A 19,380-nucleotide genomic window follows, 5' to 3' on the forward strand; every position below is an offset into this window, starting at 1 on the left:
ACCCCAGGGTATTTGACAACGAATCGCTGCACGACCAAGTTCAGGACGTGTGCCATGCATGGCATGTGTGTAATTTTTCCCTGTTTCAGCACGCTCAGCAGATTGGCACCATTGTCGCACACCACTTTACCATACCAACTGTCAAATTGAGTGGTGTTAGCCACTGATCTGCCTGTGAATGCAACGCTGAAAGGAGTGCAGGACCAGTGTGGCTCTTGGCTTCCAGGCACAACAGATGCAGCACAGCATGGCAACGTCTCACCTAGCATGCCGAATAGGTTCTGGGGCTCTTGGATGGCGCAGCGGAAGAGACGGTAGCAGCGGAAAAGGAGGAGTCATCTGAGGAGGAGAGGGAGGATGGAGTATGAGGAGGAGAAAAAGAGGCAGGTCTGCATGCAATCTGTGGCGATAAAACCAAATCCACACGGGTGCCACGGGTTACATGCTTGATGGCCTTCAGAAGGTTCACCCAGTGGGCAGTAAAAGTTATATACCTTCCCTGCCCGTATTTGCTAGACCATGTGCCTTTGGTCAGATGTATTTTGGCACTGTGTGCCAGAGATATATTCACTTGCCGCTGAACATGGCCATATAGCTCTGGGATGCTCTTTTGCGAGAAAAACATTCCACAGTGGTGTTCCAATGGCCAAAAATTTTCCAAAGGCCTCCTAGTCTACCAGTTTATATGGCAGTAGTTGGCAGGCTATCAATTCCAACAAGCCAACGGTCAATCGTTGGGCAAGAGGGTTATCCGGCGTCATCATTTTTTTTTACGCTTGAATATTTGGGCCACAGAAGCGTGCCTTTTTCTAGGAAAATGTGAGGATGGCATGATGGAAGGTGGAGTGGAGGACAATTGTGAGGAGAGAGGGGAAGGAGAAGAGGCTGGACGGTGAGAGCCTGGAGTGTGGCTTTGTGGGTTCTGTCGGTGTTGCTCCCACTGGGCTCAGTGATGGGAGTCCAGATGCCTTCTTAGGCCCCCTTTCACACACTGTCCGTTTTTTTTGGCGGATCTGAATGGTCCCCCCATGCATGTCTATGGGGCATCGGATGTCAGCGGAGACATGTCCGCTGACATCCGATCCATCAAATCTGGACGGATGGAAACCCAATTTTCCATCCATCCAGCGGATCGTCCCTAGGTGAATGTTGGGCTTACCGCGACTTATGCGTTGACTGCAAAGGCTCCAGCATCAGGGAACGCATAGACCGACAGGTGTCCAACTACATCGGGCTTATGTGGACTCTCTGAGAAGTGATGAACTCTTGGACTACTAGGTGGGCAGGCTTGACCTCTGGCCAGAGCTTGCACAATTTGCAATGGAACTGTTGGCATGCCCCTCGTCCTGTGTCCTGTCTGAAAGGACATGCAGCGCAGCAGGGGGGATCATGACCGATAAGCTCACTCGCCTAGCTCACGACAGTGTTGACTACCTCACATTTCTAAAAATGAATGAGGCATGGATCTCGGAGGAATCCAACACATGTGACCAGTAGACCATGTTTGATTCAAATTCCTCATTACAGGCCACAAATATCTGCCACCACCCGTAACAATTCATGGTCCCTGTCTTAGGTAAATACAGCGGCATAAAAGGCCTTTTATGTCTGCTGAATGCCTAATTGCTACAGTCTGTCCCGGCTCCACACACCAACCTCTCCATACACTGACAAAAGACTTTTGTGGACCTATTAGCTAGCGACTTGTGTCACTATACAGTCTGTCCCTGCTACACACAGCAACCTCCAGCCACAGAATGCAACGCCTGTGGGCAAATTTTTGGTTCCTGTACTGGCCGACACTTACTTCTGTATCCTGTGAATGCCTAATGTACCCCCAGCCACAGAATACAAAGTTCTTTGCTGTCAGGTGAACGCCTGTTGGTTAATTTATGGGGCCTGTACTGGCCGACACTTACTTCTTTATCCTGTGAATGCCTAATTTTTCAGACTGGCATTGAAAATCAATGGGTCCGTAAACGTTCCGCTAAATTGTGGAACGGAGGCGGACCCATTTTACAGATGTGTGAATGGACCCTATATGTATTTGACATGTATTTACCGGCTGCTGTCAGTTCTGGCTGATTTAGAAAAAAAATAAAAAAATTTGGGCTGAAAAAGAAAAAGAAAATTTTTTTATGGCAACTTTTCCAATAGCAATACTTCTGGTATGTCAGTGTCCATGTTGTGGGACTATGTGTGCACAGCTAGTAAGTATTTTGTGGCTGCAAATATGACCTGGAGGTTTTTAATGTTCGCCTGCCATTAAAGTGAATGGGGTCCGTCACGAACTTGCGGTTCGCGAACATTTAAGAAAACACTGAGAAAGTCCATCACTACTCAGGGGCGGATTCCGATATATCGGGGAAAGTGCATATCGGCCCCTGATATATCGGTAGTGCCGATAATCGGTCGATCACTTTTATATATATATATATATATTTAAATAGAGTACCCATAATCAAAAAATACATGGAAACTAAATTTTAAAGTCCCTCCCTCCACATATACATACATACTGTATGTACAGTACATAAACATTAGTGCCAGGTGCATCTAGGTATGAAAAGGACACTTTCTTTACACATAAAGTATTGGGTATTATCATGAGTGAGGGGTGAGGGGGATGCTTCTAGGACCATTGTTTACTGTTAACTCTAAACTATTCAGCCGTAAAGACTTTAAAAGTGTCTCCTTTGGACAATTTTGTGTCTCAAAATTTGTTGTCATTTCATGAGTGAGCACAGTTTTATGCCTCGTACACACGTTCAGATAATCGTACGTTTTCTACTTGATCGCACGATAATCTGATCATTAGTACACAGCTTTCGACAGCCAATCACGACAGTTTATCCAACAAAATCCAAAGGGACAAACGTGAAAACTTATGTCGTACGATAGCCTAGCGAATGTTTAATCAGTACAGTATGCGTCCACTAAAAATCGATAGACAAAGACCATGCATGATCAGAAACACAAAAATAAAAAAGAAAGAAGAAAAAGCCTAGCTGCCATTCCAGAATCGTTCAAGAAAAATAATACACTAAGTACGCATTGTTGAATTCGATATTAGTATCATGCAACAAAATGCGAACAATAAGTCGTACGATTATCTGAACGTGTGTGTGAGGCATTAGGGATTGACATAAATGCTATCTATTTACTTGATGCAACCCCATCTTTTATATTTCACCAACGAATTTTGTAGTATATTGTGCTTGTTTACAGAAAAATTAACTTTAGTGAAAATAAGGGTTTGATAAACAGTTCAGCTAATATTGTGAAACATAAAAAATGCAACTGCCCCCATTTTATTCTCCACGATCTTTGCTTTCAGGAAATATACAAATATATGATGTTTTGGGGATTTAAACTAATCTTCATCCTAAAATGTGTTTTTCTGTGTGCAAAAGAAAAAAAAATGCAAATACAGCTCTGGCAGCAGAAAGTAAAAGGCTAATGCATTGAGCTCCTTGGTTCCGACCAGGTTCCTTTTGAATGATGTTAATATGTTTTTCACATGTTAATAACTGTAGCCCTACTATTGCTGTATAGTTTAGTTGTCAGTGTTGTAGTCCCAATACCAACATCCAGGACTAAGTAACTTACCCTTTTGTTCCCTTCCCCTGTTTCTTTGCTCTGCTTCAGGTTACAGTTACGAATAGTAGTTGATGCCTTGTCAATGATCTATACAATTGAGAAGATTAACAATTCCACTCTTTTGCAAGGAATCAAACTGGGCTATGAGATCTATGACTCATGTTCTGATCCTCTTAAAGCTGTTCAGGCAACGTTGAAGTTACTGCCAGAAATCTTTGCAATAAACAACTCAGGACAGTGTAACAGCACAGAGGTCATACCTGCCATTAAAGCTGTTATAGGAGAAGTATCCTCTGAAAACTCCATCGCCATAGCAAGGATATTGAGCAGTTACTTCATACCTCAGGTAACGTTGCAGTTCCCTCTATTTGGTGCACATAATTGGTACCCAGAAGACATAATGGCATGAATGCTGATGATGAAGTAAATAGTTTTGATAATGAATATGGTGGAAATGATGACAATGAAAAAAATATTGATAATAAAGGTGGTGATATTGAGGAGATAAAGCTGAATGTCATGATTGTCATAAAGGTGGGTAGAGATGATTATTATTATTATTATTAATATTATTATTATTATTATTATTATTATTATTATTATTATAATACAGGATTTATATAGCACCAACAGATTCAATTTGTTTGTTCAGTCTGGTGTTTAGCCCAGATCAAGTAGATTGTGCTCACAGCAGATCCTCAATCCACCAGATGAGCTGTTCTTCTCCCTTAACTAAGCTAAACAAATAGTCCAGAGACCCATTACCAGACCCTTTCTTAGAAGATTTCTTTTGTACCACATGTATGATTTCCTCCCCAGTTGTAGACAAGGCTCCTCCCAAGTTCTAATACCTTCCTGTGCTTCCTGTGGAATGGGGAGGCACTGGTCTGGCAGAAGGCTGTATGTGCCCCTGGGGTGGCAGTCCGGAGGTGCCATACACTTGCTGTGTATTGGGTTCACTTTGAGTTTATTGGCACCAAGACCACTGCACCATGAAACACTTTTTTTTTGCACCTGCCTCTGGGGCCGGAGCTTTTGGCTAGGACCAGAGGAATTTCTAATTCCTAGCCGGAGGGCCTGCCGTGGTATTGCACCATGGCAATATTCCACTTCCCCACTTCCCTTCCACTTCTATTTTTATTTCTGTGTTTGTCATGTTTGTTTTTTCTTTGTTGGCACAGTACACTTTACTCACAGTTTGATTAGTAGCATGTAGGTCCTCGGGCCTGCCCTGAAAGGGTAGGGTGGGGTGGGTGGATATAGGGGTGGGGTGGGTGGATATGGCCCTCTTGCTCAGTTCGCCCTCTCTCATGAGGTCTCCCTTCAGGGGAGCCTCACATATTACTTGGGGTTGGTCTGTTTCGACAGACCTCCCAGAGAATGGGGTCTGCCTGGTTTCGGCTAGGTGGACCAGTGAGTACCTCATTTCCTGTCAGGAGTAAGGATGATCGAACTTTTGAAAAGTTCGGTTCGGCCAGAACATCCGAACTTCCCGAAAGTTCGGCCCAGATTTCAGAACCCCATTGAAATCAATGGGACCCGAACTTCGGTAATCAAAAAACACAATTTTTAAGCCCTAAAACCCAATAAATGCCCCTAAAAAGTACCTAGGGTTCTGGGTCATGCCCCATTAACTATTAATCACACAAAAAAAAGTTCTTAAAACTTGTCATTTTTGATAAAAAAGACAATTATTGAAAAAAAAAAAAAGAGAGAGATTTTTTTATTTTGACTTTGGATTTAGTATCTGGGGGGGTCTAAAAGGTGTACATGTGAAGTTTCAGCTCTGTAGCATGTCCAGAACCATGAAAAAAAAAAAGATAATTTTTCAGTAGAACAGGGATGTGGGACCCTCCTTTAACACCTATATGATCTTTTTTTCTGGTTCTGGACATGCTACAGAGCTGAAACTTCACAGGTACACCTTTTAGACCCCCCAGACACAAAATCACACAAAAAAAGTTCTTAAAAATTGTCATTTTTGATAAAAAAGCCAATTATTGAAAAATTAAAAAAAAAAAAAAAAAGAGATTTTTTGACTTTGGATTTAGTATCTGGGGGGTCTAAAAGGTCTACAAGTTTCAGCTCTGTAGCATGTCCAGAACCATAAAAAAAAGATCGTTTGTATTAGAAAACTTTCAGATCTTCACTAATATGGCTTCTCGGTTTTCACACCTTGCCGGTTTAATAGAAGGCATTTTTTTGGGTTCTTTGCAGTCAGGAAAAACATCTGAACTTGTGTACAGTACCACTATACACAATTAAACTATTAAACCGGCAAGGTGTGAAAACCGAGAAGCCATATTGGTGAAGATCTGAAAGTTTTCTAATGCAAACAATCTTTTTTTTATGGTTCTGGACATGCTACAGAGCTGAAACTTCACATGTACACTTTTTAGACCCCCCAGATCTGAAATTTAAAGTAAAAATCAAAAAATCTCTTTTTTTTTTTTTTTTTTTTAATTTTTTCAATAATTGGCTTTTTTATCAAAAATGACAATTTTTAAGAACTTTTTTTGTGTGATTTTGTGTCTGGGGGGTCTAAAAGGTGTACCTGTGAAGTCAGCTCTGTAGCATGTCCAGAACCAGAAAAAAAAAGGATTGTATGTATTAGAAAACTTTCAGCTCAGGGGGTTAGCTTCTCTCCTCAGTTTTCACACCTTGCCGGTTTCAAAGCAGGCATTTTTTTGGGTTCTTTGCAGTCAGGAAAAACATCTGAACTTGTGTATAGTGGTACTGTGCACAAGTTCAGATGTTTTGCCTGCCTCCAAAAACCCCCAAAAAATGCCAGCAAAAACACACCTGGGCATTTTTATTTTTTGACGCTAGCGTTTTTTTTGGCATTTTTTTGGGTTCTTTTGAGGCAGGCAAAACATCTGAACTTGTGTATAGTGGTATATATACACACATACATATATTTATATACACACCTAGACATATATAGGTGTGATAGTAGCAGAAATATATTACTGTAAATGATTTCATTAGCGCAAGCATATATTTCTGCTACTATCACACCTATTTTTTTTTTTTGACGCTAGCGTTTTTTTGGCATTTTTTTGGGTTCTTTTGAGGCAGACAAAACATCTGAACATGTGTATAGGGGGTATATATACACATATATGTCTGAATATATACCCCTAGACATATATAGGTGTGATAGTAGCAGAAATATATTACTGTAAATGATTTCATTAGCACAAGCATTTATTTCTGCTACTATCACACCTATATATGTCTAGGGGTATATATTCAGACATATATGTGTATATATACCCCCTATACACATGTTCAGATGTCATGTCTGACATCAAACATGTCCTCAAAAAAGCACTGGCAGTGGCAGCCCCTGCAGCATAAAAAATGCTTGGCTGGTGAGAAGCCATATGGGTGTGTCGAAGCAATTCAGAGAAATGATAATTTCTCTATAGCGGTCACCCTGCTATGGAAGGGTTTTGTCACCCTGCCATAGCAGTCACTGCCAGTTAACCCTACACTACGCTACGGTCCCCTTACACTTAACACTTTCCCTACAGAAACTAAATTTTTGAAGCTAACTTAAGTGTAAAGGAGCACTCTAACTACACTAGATATCCCTTTCCTCACACTAATAAATAGCTAAATGACACTTTTAAAGTAAAATTAACAGAACTGCTTCCACTCTCTTCAATGTCCAGTATAACAATGCTAGGAATATGGCGGGGACAATCTTATATACTGGGGGGCGTATTCACTAATGATTGGTCTAGGGACCCCCTAGTCACTCCAATCACATTCCTAGCATTCTCCTGCCCCCTCAATTGGCTTTTGCTAATGGTTCTGGTCCAATCACGGGCTTTTAAAGCCCATTTCCTGAAGCATTGCATTTTGGGCGGTTCTGGTTGCCGAATTCCAAACTTTTTGGGCAAAAAGTTCTAAATTCGGCCGAACCTCGAACACCCAATGTTCGCGCCGAACCGATGGTCGACCCGAACCGTTCGATCATCCCTAGTCAGGAGCCTTGCACCCCGGGGGAATAGGTTAAGGGCCCTCCCTTCTTCCGAGGAAGTCCAAATGTACGCCCTGTGCACTTTTTTTGTGTCCTCACATTTTGCGTGTGCAGTCTTTTTTCTTTAATTCAAGAAAAGTTCATTTAATCATTGACATAGAAAATCAGGGTATAAACAGGTAGTGAACATCTTATACATATAGTGTTGATCTCGGTGCCACTGTTAACATTTATAACAAGTGTTAGTTATAATAGTACAAGTACATAAACATTTTAAACAAACATAATAAAAATATTGTGAGATTTATGTTAACTGTGTTGGTCACCCCTTCCGAACACCCCTTTTGGGTGCAAACTGTGTCCGGAGCAGGGGGGCAACATGTTTCTCTTCTTTCTTTATCAAGTAAGAAGATATCAGCGTACAGAGGAAGTGGTCATTTGTTTATTGAATGCAGTTAGTATTCATTATTGTAATGGTTGGCTTAAGGTGAAAAACATATATTTTTACTGTTGTTATTAATGACCTAAGCCAGCGTCCACGTGATTAGTTTTACTGGCTTTCTAGTGATATAATGTATTCAATGGGCATTAGCTGGTCGTAGACCTGGGCTTATGTCTATGTTTCAGAATTTTGTGCTGTCTATTGGGTGAGTGTGTCTGAATGGGTTACCCTAGTACATCTTGAGAATACTTTCAGTGTTTCATTGTGGCATACCGGTTTTGAAGAGCATGTATTGGACTGTTCATAAGATTGGCATTCAATATGTTCACTTCGTGGGTTGGAGTATTTGAAATAGAGGGAAGCTAAGAAAGTGGAGGTGGAGAAAGTATGGTGAGGTGAGGGGGTAAGAGGGGGAAAGGAGAAAGAGAGAGAGATAGAGAGAGGAAAAAAAAAGAGGGGGGAGAGGGGGGAAGCGGGAAGGGGAGTAGCCATCTCTTTCTTCCCCCATCCGCAGGTTGTCATGTCATTCCGAGTGTAAGGGGTTATCTCAGTACATCTATAATAAGCAGTTCCCTTGTTATAAGTGTCATAAGTGTTGAGATTTGTGGGCGGATGTAGCGTCTGATGGGAGATATTTTACGAAGTTTAACTAGAGCATTTTCAAGGAGGGGTATATAAATTGTATAAAGGGTTGTATTCCGTTGTGGATCTAAAATGCGTCCAACAGGCCCATTTGGCTTCAAATTGAATAGGGGTGTCTCTTGCAATGTGTATTAACTCTTCCATTTCTGCTATCTTGTTTATTCTGGTGAGCCACTCTTTGGTGGAGGGGGTTTTGTAGAGTTCCAGTGTCTCGTGATACATTGCTTCGCTGCATTGATCATGTGCATAGCTAAAGACTTGTGGTTTGTGTTATGGGGCGTTGAGGAGTGATGTAGGAGAAATAGGGCATGGGGTCATTTCTAGGTTTTTGGTAGTCACCTGGGACGTTAGTCTATGTACGTCTTTCCAAAAAGTTTGAATTTGTGGGCAGGACCACCATATGTGAAGTAACGTGCCCCAGTCAGTTTGACATCTGTCTGGAATTGTGGGTTTGAATTTGTACAAAAGAGATGGAGTGCGATACCAGTGGGAATGTAGTTTATATCCATTTTCTTGAGTGGAAACATTGGTCGAGCCTTTGTGTATGTTCGCTTATATTTGCTCCCAATCTTCCTGTGATAGGGAAAGGGAGAGATCTTTTTCCCACTTTTTGCAAGCTGTATTGTTATTTTGGAATGTTCAACAAAAATAAGGGAGTGATTGTAGGAAATGAGGTGTGCTTGGGGCGTTCTTTGGGTACATAGCTACTCAAAAGGGGTGAGTTTTCTGGAACAGGGTGTATCTTTGTCTAGCGATTTGAGATAGTGTGTAAGCAATAAGTATGTCCAGGGGGATGGGCGGTTTATTCATCCATGTAGCTAGATGAGAAGCTGATAAGTATTTACCTTTCTCAAAGAAGTGATGAGCCAGTATTCGATCGTCTGACCAGTATTTTTCCAAAAAGCAATGGTGCGTGCCTGGGGGAAAGTCTAGGTTCAGTTTTATTGGGGTGAGTGGGCCTTGAGTTGATGAGATAGAAGTGTGCATGTTAATTTTACTAAAGCAATGTATGGTTGGCAGGGCTGCCGCTAGAAATCCTGGGGCCCCATACAGCCTACCTGACAGGCCCCCCCCCCCCCTTCCACTGAAAATATCAAAATTATATTATCACCCCCTCCCCCAATCCCTCTTCCTAGCAGAATCCCTCCACAAATTCACAACCCCATCCCTGTAGACCCGTACGGAGTGCAGGGGTCAGGAATGCATTACGTACAGAGTGCAGGGGTCAGGAATACGTTCAGGAGAATGCTAGATACAGAATGCAGGGTTCTGGAGTGCAGTATGCACAGGGTTCAGGAGAGTGCCTGATAGGGAGTAGTGCCTTACTAAGCTGACCAAGATTTCACATAGATGCAAATGTTAGACATTCTAACATTAGCATCTATGTGCCATACCAAGTTGACCAAGATTCTCCATTGAGGCCAATGTTAAAAATCGGGAGTAGTGCTATACCAAGGTGACCAAGATTCTCCATTGAGGACAATGTTAAAAATCGGGAGTAGTGCTATACCAAGGTGACCAAGATTTCCCATTGAGGTCAATGTTAAAAATCGGGAGTAGTGCCATACCAAGCTGTACATAGTAGCGAATGTTTGTAAATGCCTCTGTACTGCACCTCTTCCCAGCTGCTACAACCTCTGCAACACACACACCTCTCCTCTGCCCTTATCTTCCCCAAAGGTCCCCCATCTTCCACATGATTACCTTTCTAAAATACCTTTCTGTTGCTGGCTGCCATATCTTCTTTCTCCTTCTTCCCTATGCACATGTTGCTTGACACAGGGGGCGGGTCTGAATAGCAGTCCCGCCCATTACCGACATCACAGCATGAATTTGACAGGTGCAGTCTCTCATTGTGGCTGCATAGTTCACACCCAGCTGGTTTGTTAGCCAATCCCTGGCTGTTCTAAATGTTCCCACTGCTGCAGGTCCTTCTGAGCTAGAAGGTAACATTTATCACCAGAATTATGCTGGACAAAGCCTCTGTACAGAGGGACAGCGGGACAGTCCTGCACAGGTTGGGAGGTATGCTGTCATCCTACCGATCTTCCTGCTGTCTGGGCCCCCCTATGTGCCAGGGCCCTATACAGGAGTACTGGCTGTACCCCCCTGATGACGTCCCTGATGGTTGGTCTAATTAGTGGATAGGAGTGTATTGCTACTGGGATATTTGTTCCTAGAAGCCATGGTGATTAATGGAGGGGGAGGGTCATGCAGGATGCTTCTAATGATATCCAATCTTTATATGGGTAATGTACGTTCCAGTACACTATTCTGGTAAGATGAATGGCTTTGTAGTAATTTAGTGGGTCTGGTAGTCCGATCCCTCCTAAATGTTTTGGTAATGTAAGTTGTTTGTAATTTATCCTTGGTGTGCAACTACTCCAAAGAAATTTGGTGCAAATGGATTTGTATGTTTTAAAAAAAAAGTGTGTGGGAGCTGAATTGATATTGTCTGCATGATGTACAGCAATCTTGGTAAGACAGTAATTTTTAAGATTGCCGCTCTCCCGAACCAGGAGAAAATGGGCTTGTCCCAGCTTTTGAGATCGGACGTTAGTTTGTGTAGGGTGTTGTAGTTTATCTCATAGAGCTCTGATAGATTGGTGGGGAGTTGAATGCCTAGATATGTGATTGAGTCTGTTTTCCATTGAAAAGGGAAGTTTTCTTTGCATTGGTTTACCCAGTGATGTGGGAGTGAAATATTAACAGCAAAAGATTTAGAAAAATTGATTTTGAGGTTGGATAATCTGTGGAAGAGTTTAAATTCAGTTAGAAAATTTGGTAACGTGGTGTGTGGGTTAGATAAGAATAATAATACATCATCCGCAAAGGCGGCTAGTTTGAGTTCTCTGTTAGCAGCTTGGATTCCTTGTATATTTGGGTTAAGTCTAATACTGCATATAAATGGTTCTAGTGTCAGTACAAAGAGTATAGGAGAGAGAAGGCAACCCTGTCTAGTCCCGTTACTGATGGGGAAGGCATTTGATAGGGTGTCAGTAACCCGCACCCCTGCTGATGGGTTTGCGTATAGGGACATTATGAGACCGAGCATGTAAGGGCCAATGCCCAAGGTTTGAAGTACTGCTTTCATGTAGTCCCATAACACCCTATTGAATGCCTTCTCTGCATCCGAAGACAAAAAGAAGCCTTTTTTGGGTTGTCGGGGTCATTATGTGGTGTAAATTGATAGCCTTTATAGTATTGTCTCTGGCCTCTCTTCCTGGTATGAAACCTACTTGGTCATTGGAGACAATGTAGGTGAGAAGTGGTACAAATCTGTTAGCTAAAATTTTTGAGAATATTTTGACGTCGACATTGAGTGTGCACACACCACTGTAAAAAAAAAAACTATAAAAGGGAAAAGTGGAACAGTTTATAGTGCAAAGAAACTGAGTGATGAGGGGTGGGGGGGGGGGTGAAAAGGGGGAATCCTCTGAGTGTCCAGTAAAATAGCCCACTGGATAAGTCTAATTATAAAAGTACAATATTATACAATCACTCCTGAAATGGCTGTAGCTCCTCTGAATCAGAGTATTGGATAAATCCTATGTGCTTATGTACCAAAAAAAAAAGGACAGAGGGCGCCACCATCTAAGTGTAAATATTTATAAGATCATAAAATTAAAACCAGTAATAGGTAGAAAGCAAGCACATCATCCTGGAAAGTATGCATAACACCTCCAAGGGGTCCTGCGGGCACATGCAGAGTTTGCCAAGGAAGTGGCCGAATTTAGCAGAGTAGCACCTGAAAGCGGTTATGTACCATATGCAGAGTTCACTAGGGAAGCGTTGCCAGGCAATACTGAGTGTGTTGCAGGAAGTGGCTGAGTGTGTGAGTGCTGAGGGGAACCAGCATGGAACACGCCGCTGAGCTAGAAGCCGGAAGCAGGGTGACATCAGATGTTAAGGAGTGGCTACGCATTCTCTTTCTTAAGCCTGGAGATATGGGAGAATCTCAGGAATATATAGGGGAGGGACGTGGGCAGGTCTCTCAATTAATATTTATGAGAAACACATTGTGTTCAATACGGGAGGTCTGTGGGCTGGACATGTATACAAACAAAGTACAAAACTGTCAGTTGGCAGGAAAAATAATAAATAAATGTATAAAGTAAACAACAAATGTTATTATTACTCATATATGGCATTTGAGTGCATATTGGTTTTAATTTTATGAGCTAATAAATACAGTATATACACTTAGATGGTGGCGCTCTCTGTCTTTTTATTCTTTTTACATTATGAAAGGAATCTGTCTTAATCAGATGATAAAGATGAGATCATGGTTGTAAGGATGATTGATGAGATTGGGCTACTGAGCTAATGCAGCTATATTTGTATTAAATTCGCCCCCCCCCCCTCCCCATGATGTCCCAGAGAGAACAAGGGTTACTGAATGTGGCTGTATGCTGGATGAAAGTAATTTGGACTTTGTATAACTTGGACAGTATTTTAGACCCAGTGCCCAGTCAGCCTGATTGAGTGCACAAACGAAAGTCTTTGTAATTAGGATTAATTCAGTGGTTACCTGGTAGGAGTGTGTGAAAGAATATGTATGTAAAATTTACTCTATTATACTATAGCAGCAAATTCACTGCAGTTTTATCCTTTTGCATTTGGATATAACAGTCTTCATTATATAAAATAAAAAGTGTTATTTCACTTTTATCTTCAAGCCTAAAAATGACATCTTTCCTATGCTGTTTCATGTTTAATGTTGTTTAATGTGGAATAAAATAAAGTGCATTATTTCCTTTTGTCATTACAGATAAGCAGAGCATCATCTGCTGATATTCTAAGTGATGAAATGAGATTTCCATCTTTTCTTCGTACCATTCCTAGAGACTATTACCAAACCAAAGCAATCATGGATCTGATCAAAGCATTTGAGTGGAACTGGATAGGAATCATTGCCAGTGATGATGAATATGGACGCTCCAATCTTGATTTATTGAGCTCCCTCTTTGTGGACAATGGAATATGTACAGCCTTTGTGAAGACTGTACCATCCTATGCAAAACATCAATCCCTGCAGAGTAGCTTAAATAATGTTATTAATGATCTCAAAACTAGTACAGCCAAGGTAGTAATCACCTTTGCACCGGATTCAATCATGGCTGAGCTATTTAGAATGGCCATCCATGAGAATATATCCAGAACTTGGATTGCAAGTGACAGTTGGATCAACTCCAACTTTGTAGCTAGGATAAAAGATATAGCAAAGGTGGGCACAATATTTGGATTCACGTTTGCAAGTCGGTTACTTCATGGAATAGAAGATTATCTTAAAAACCTTACTCCCTCTAATGACATAGCCACAAATGAAATTCTTGATGAATATAAAATGTGGAGATTTGGATGCTCAGAAGACTATAGAGAATATATAAAATGTTTGAACTCAACTTCTGACAATTGTCCTGTTCCTGCTTCAGCGATGCACAAATCCCCATTAGCCTGCATTGTGGACGATGTCTCTCGACAAAACGATGATTATTTGGTACAGTATATAGAAGTAGCATATTCTACAGCCCTGACTGTTACAGCCATTGCTCAAGCACTGAAAAATGCAGTGTGCAAAAATGGAACTTGTGACAAGGATCTCCAAGTCTCACCGCGCAAGGTTAGTAAATCAAAAAGGACATGGACTAAACACAGAAGTTCAAGTCTGTTGGTCTTCGAAAGAAGCAGGGCTGGGATTGCATTGTGTCTGTGCCCTTTATTCATCAGTCACCAATTAGTAAGCAGTCTGGATCCAACTGCAATTCCACTGGGATTCCACTCCTGTAATGTAACTTTTCTGATAAATAAGTTATTTATTTTTAGGCCTGACCTAATAAAAAGATAATTCCATCTGGGCACTTATTCACTTGCTGGCCAAACTCTGACGTAACAAGATTAATTAATCAATGGATTAATTTGCCATTTATCTGCCACAACAGGCGTTGGCTTGGATGCATGCACTGGCTTACAGTGTCATCAGTTCTGCCAGAGTTTCTGATTATCAGAAAGCAGAACAGTACAATGTCACCATAGTGTCATTGTGACTGTAGTAAGCAAAAAAAAAAAAAAAGAAAGAAAAGTTGTATACAGTATATAGTTATATATAAGTTGTATACAGTTTTTTATAGAAACTGTCACCAGAGCAAGTGCAGTGTCACTCTTGTGACATTGTACTACTGTGGCAGTGATCATGTACAATGGGTGGCTGCTCTGATGATACTGTATGCCAGTGCGATTAGCCATTGATCACCGCCACAGTGGTACAATTTTACCAGACCAGTGCCGCCAGTCAGTGTCTCCAGTCACCCCCACACCAGTCCTAGTGTCACTATAAGGCCTTGTTCACATGTGTGCTACACTCTGAAGAGTTATCTGTGTTCAAATCACTCTTCAGAGAGTATTTGGCAGGTGGTGAGGAGGCATTATACTGTATCACCTCCTCCACCCAACCCCACACTATAACCCCCCCTCCATCAAATGATTTGGACCAGTGCACAAACAAGGTCCATAAAGACATGGATGAGCGAGTTTGGGGTGGAGGAACTTGACAGGCCTGACCTCAACCCAACAGAACACCTTTGGGATGAATTAGAGCACAGACTGCAAGGCAGCCCTTCTTGTCCAACATCAGTGCCTGACCTCACTAATGTGCTTCTGGAAGAATGGTCAAACATTCCCAGAAACACACTCCTAAACCTTGTGGACAGCCTTCCCAGAAGAGTTGAAGCTGTTATAGCTGCAAAGGGTAGTCCAACTCACTATTGAACCCTACGAGCTAAGACTGGGATGCCATTCAATTTCATGTGTGTATAATGGCAGGTGTCCCAATACTGGTAATATGTATATATAATATATATATATATATATATATATATATATATATATATATATATAGTTTTTGTTTCACTGGGTGGTATTTTGGCATTTATTTAGTTTTGTGGTATAATGCATATTATTTTATGTTGATGAGGTCTTATTTTTGGTAAAATTCCTTTTTTTTTTTTTTTTAGCAGCAAGGCTGCAAAAAAACATATTTTTCTGTTTATAAACTCTTTTTTAAGTTTGGGGGAGGGAGGGTGCTAAAAGAGCAGAATTCACTTGTTACTAGTAGATTTAATGTATAGCCAGATTATCAGTTACATTTTAAGGACAAGCTTCTGGGCTACCTTCTTCTAAGGTCCAAGCAGTATTGATATACAAAAGTTTCAGCAAGAAGATAAATCTGCAAGACAACAATCTCAGAGAAAGGACAGGAAAGACACAAACAGTCAAAGGAATAATAGGAGAGTTGGTCAGATAAAGATGGAGCTATGGAATGAGAAGGAGGGGGAGAAAGGCAGAGAGGTACAAAAGTTCCTAAAACTGTTTTGATAATGATTGCGAAAACTGAGACCCACCTTCGGTCCATGACCTGGTGTGTCACATATACAGTAAGTATCATACATAGTTCAAACGTTTTCCTTTAATGAGAATTTTTAAATATCCCCTTTAAGATCCAAACATTCATGTCTTCCATAGAATGGGCTTATATTCTTTATGGTGTGTCTGTGAATATTTATTATTTTCTGCAAATTCTGTCCTTTCTCACCAATGTAACAATCTTGTTTTCATTTATTGCATTCAATGAATTACAACACATTACTCAGGAAAGGAAAACCTTTGAACTCCATAAGTTTATTTGCTTTGACACACAGATAAGTGACTGAATAAGGACCTCAGTATTCTAAATCACTATCAAACATTAATTACCATTCTCACCTCTGTGACCCGGCCCATTTCAAAACCCTTATCTTTAGTAGTACTTATCTGACCAACACTTTTAATTTTATCACTTTTGACTCTTTATACCTCAGAGAAAGTTGTCTTGCAGATTTGTTCTCTTAAAGAGGTGTTCCAGCCTCCCTTCTCCCCCTTCAAAAATTAAAAGTCAGCAGCTACACATACTGTAGCTGTTGACATTTCATATTAGGACACTTACCTGTCCTAGAGTCCAGCGATGTTGGCACCGCAGCTGGAACCTGGCAGTGAAGCCTTGCCTAATGCCCATGCGCGGAGCGCACTGCACATTCGGATTGGCTCGGCGGCGGGAGGAGGAGCAGGGTGCCAAACTTCCGAGGGTCAGCGCTGCGGTGCTATCTCCCGTAAGTGGGGAAGGGTACCTGTCAAAAACAGGTACCCGCTCCCCCCTCCCCCTGAAAGGTGCCAAATGTGGCATCGGAGGGGGGGGGAGGAAGCAAATGAGCGGAAGTTCCACTTTTGGGTGAAACTCCCCTTTAATATTTTCAATGATGCTTGGACCTTAGAAGAAGAGGGCCAAGAGCCTGTCCTAAAAATGTAACTAAGTCCAAAAAAAAAAAAAAAAAAAAAACATCAATGACAGAACTCAACTGTGTTGTATCAAGTGCTACAATATAGCTACAATTACCTTAAGCATCTTTAAATCAAGCAGGCATTGGTTTTACGTGTGGTACTTTGGGTTTTTTTTATTTCTTTTGGAAATTTTTGATTTTTATTTTATGTTGATAGGATATTTTTTAGGTTTGAGATATTTCAAGTAAAGCATTAGCTTATTACTTACCATCTGTTTGTGGAATTGCCTTTGATTGCACCCGTGCATTGTTTCAAAGAAATAAAAACTGCAAGATCAGCGTGTGCTTAAACCATCTCATAATATCACTCACATTCACTGCAACCCTCCATCCCTATATAACAAATAAAAGTTAGGCACACAACAGTTAGGCCTATTATCTCTGATCATTTATCCTGCTGCTGGCCAATTTTACACTTCTGTCTTCTCTGCAGTATCGTAGTTCTGTTCTTTACCACCACATACAGCTTTAAGACATCCATCAAGCATGTTATTTAAAAGATTTTGTAATTCCATTGCTGTCTTTGAATCCACATGAAAAATCCATCTGCTGGTATTTAAATAACATATTTGTAGTTTTAAATGTCCCCCATGACAATGCCTAACTGCTCATACATTTTTTACAATACTTTGCTTATTATCCTTAAAAATACCAGAATTTAAAGTATAACTAAAGGCCAGTGTTAATTTTGTTGACTAAAATATTTCCATCATCTAAATTAACACTATTTTTATCGACTATAATACAACAAACTAAAACAATTCAGATGACTAAATTATGACTAAAACTAAGATGGCATACAAATATTTTTGTTGACTAAAATATTTCCATCAACTAAATTAACACTATTTTAATCGACTATAATATGACTAAAACTAAACGAAAACAATTCAAATGACTAAAATATAACTAAAACTAAAATGGCATTTTATTCAAAAGATTATGATTAAAACAAAATCTAAATTAGTACATTTCAGTTGACTAAAATAATTTTAGTTGACTAAAATCTAATGGGTTTTGTTAAACTGTAATGCATTATTTAAGCATTTCTCTAGAATTTCCAAACTCCTTATATACTCCTGGAGTAAATTTTTTTATAACATGTTATTATTTATGATATTACAGCTTAAGCTTGCATTACAGACACAGATTTAGCCATTGTGATTATACAGTATAACTTATATATCAATGTTAAATATGTGTCTGTAGTGCATGCTCAAACCTTAATACCATAAATAATAACCTGTTATTAGATTTTTTACTCCTGTAATATATAATGAATTTGAAAATTCTAGAGAAATGCATAATTGGTGCATTCCAATTTAACTAAACCCATTGGGTTTTAGTCAACTAAAATGATTTTAGTCAACTAAAATTTCCTGGAGCTTTTAGTTGACAAAAATGTGGGAGATTTTAGTTGACAAAAATGTGGGAGATTTTAGTTGACTAAAATGTACTGGAGCTTTTAGTTGATTAAAATCCTAAATACGACTAAAACTAAAAACATAGCAAATTACTAAAATAGGACTAAAACTAAAATGGCATTTTAGTCAAAAGACTATGACTAAAACTAAATTGAAATTTGACATCAAAATGTTAAAGACAAAACTTTTTTAGGTTTGAGTAGAGTAGAGAAGGATTAGAACACATTAGGTTTCTATTGCTGTCTGTGGCCTAATTAGCGAGAGTCACACTCTCTGTATCTCCTTTTTACAATTATCACTGAGACTAAAAGTAAAAGAAAATCCTAAATGTTGGATTGTCACCAGAACAGAAACAGGGGGGAAATCTTTCAATGGGGAGCCGATTCTGGTGACCCCTGTTAACAACAAGGAATTCCTTTACTTTCATGGAATTTCCTCTTACTTTCTGTTGTGGCTATGGGCAGGGGCGTACCGTGGGGTTGGCGAGAACGGCGCCCACCAGGGGCGCAGGATGAAAGGGGGGAGCGCAAAAACATTGGCAGTGTAGCAGTAAATCACCGCTCCTCCGTGTAGCCTGCGCCCCCGGCAGCCGACGCCCCCCTCCTTTTCTTTACCTCGCCTTCCGGCCATCATATTTCCAGCTGTGATCCAGCCCCGCCCCCTGCTCTGTGTTTCTATTCTAAGGTGGCTGGCCCCGCCCACCCAGCTGCTCGCGGCCAAGTGCTGCCCTTGGCTGCTGTGCTGATTGGAGGTGAGGGGGATTGCGCCCGGTGACAGGTTCAGGGGGGGAGGGGGTTGGTTGAGAGATTGTGTGTCTGCAGGGAGCCGGGCCAGGATGCGGTGAGGTAGAATGGAGAGTGTGCCACTGCGGACCGGTATGTGTGATCTCCGGGGAGGAGGTCCTCTGCCCAT

General features: G+C 40.8%; 1 protein-coding gene across 1 annotated transcript in view; it reads left to right on the forward strand.

Annotated features, from left to right (window-relative positions):
• The window catches only part of LOC309551875 (G-protein coupled receptor family C group 6 member A-like), a 69,659-nt gene that overhangs the window by 24,328 nt on the left and 25,951 nt on the right, over nt 1-19,380 (forward strand). The window contains exons 2-3 of the mRNA XM_082252589.1: nt 3,649-3,946; nt 13,444-14,295. Of these exons, the coding sequence (XP_082108715.1) occupies nt 3,649-3,946; nt 13,444-14,295 (1,150 nt within the window). The remainder of the gene's footprint in view (nt 1-3,648; nt 3,947-13,443; nt 14,296-19,380) is intronic.

This window comes from Pelophylax lessonae (genome assembly GCF_965119305.1).
Source record: "Pelophylax lessonae genome assembly, chromosome: 3".
NCBI lineage: Eukaryota > Metazoa > Chordata > Amphibia > Anura > Ranidae > Pelophylax > Pelophylax lessonae.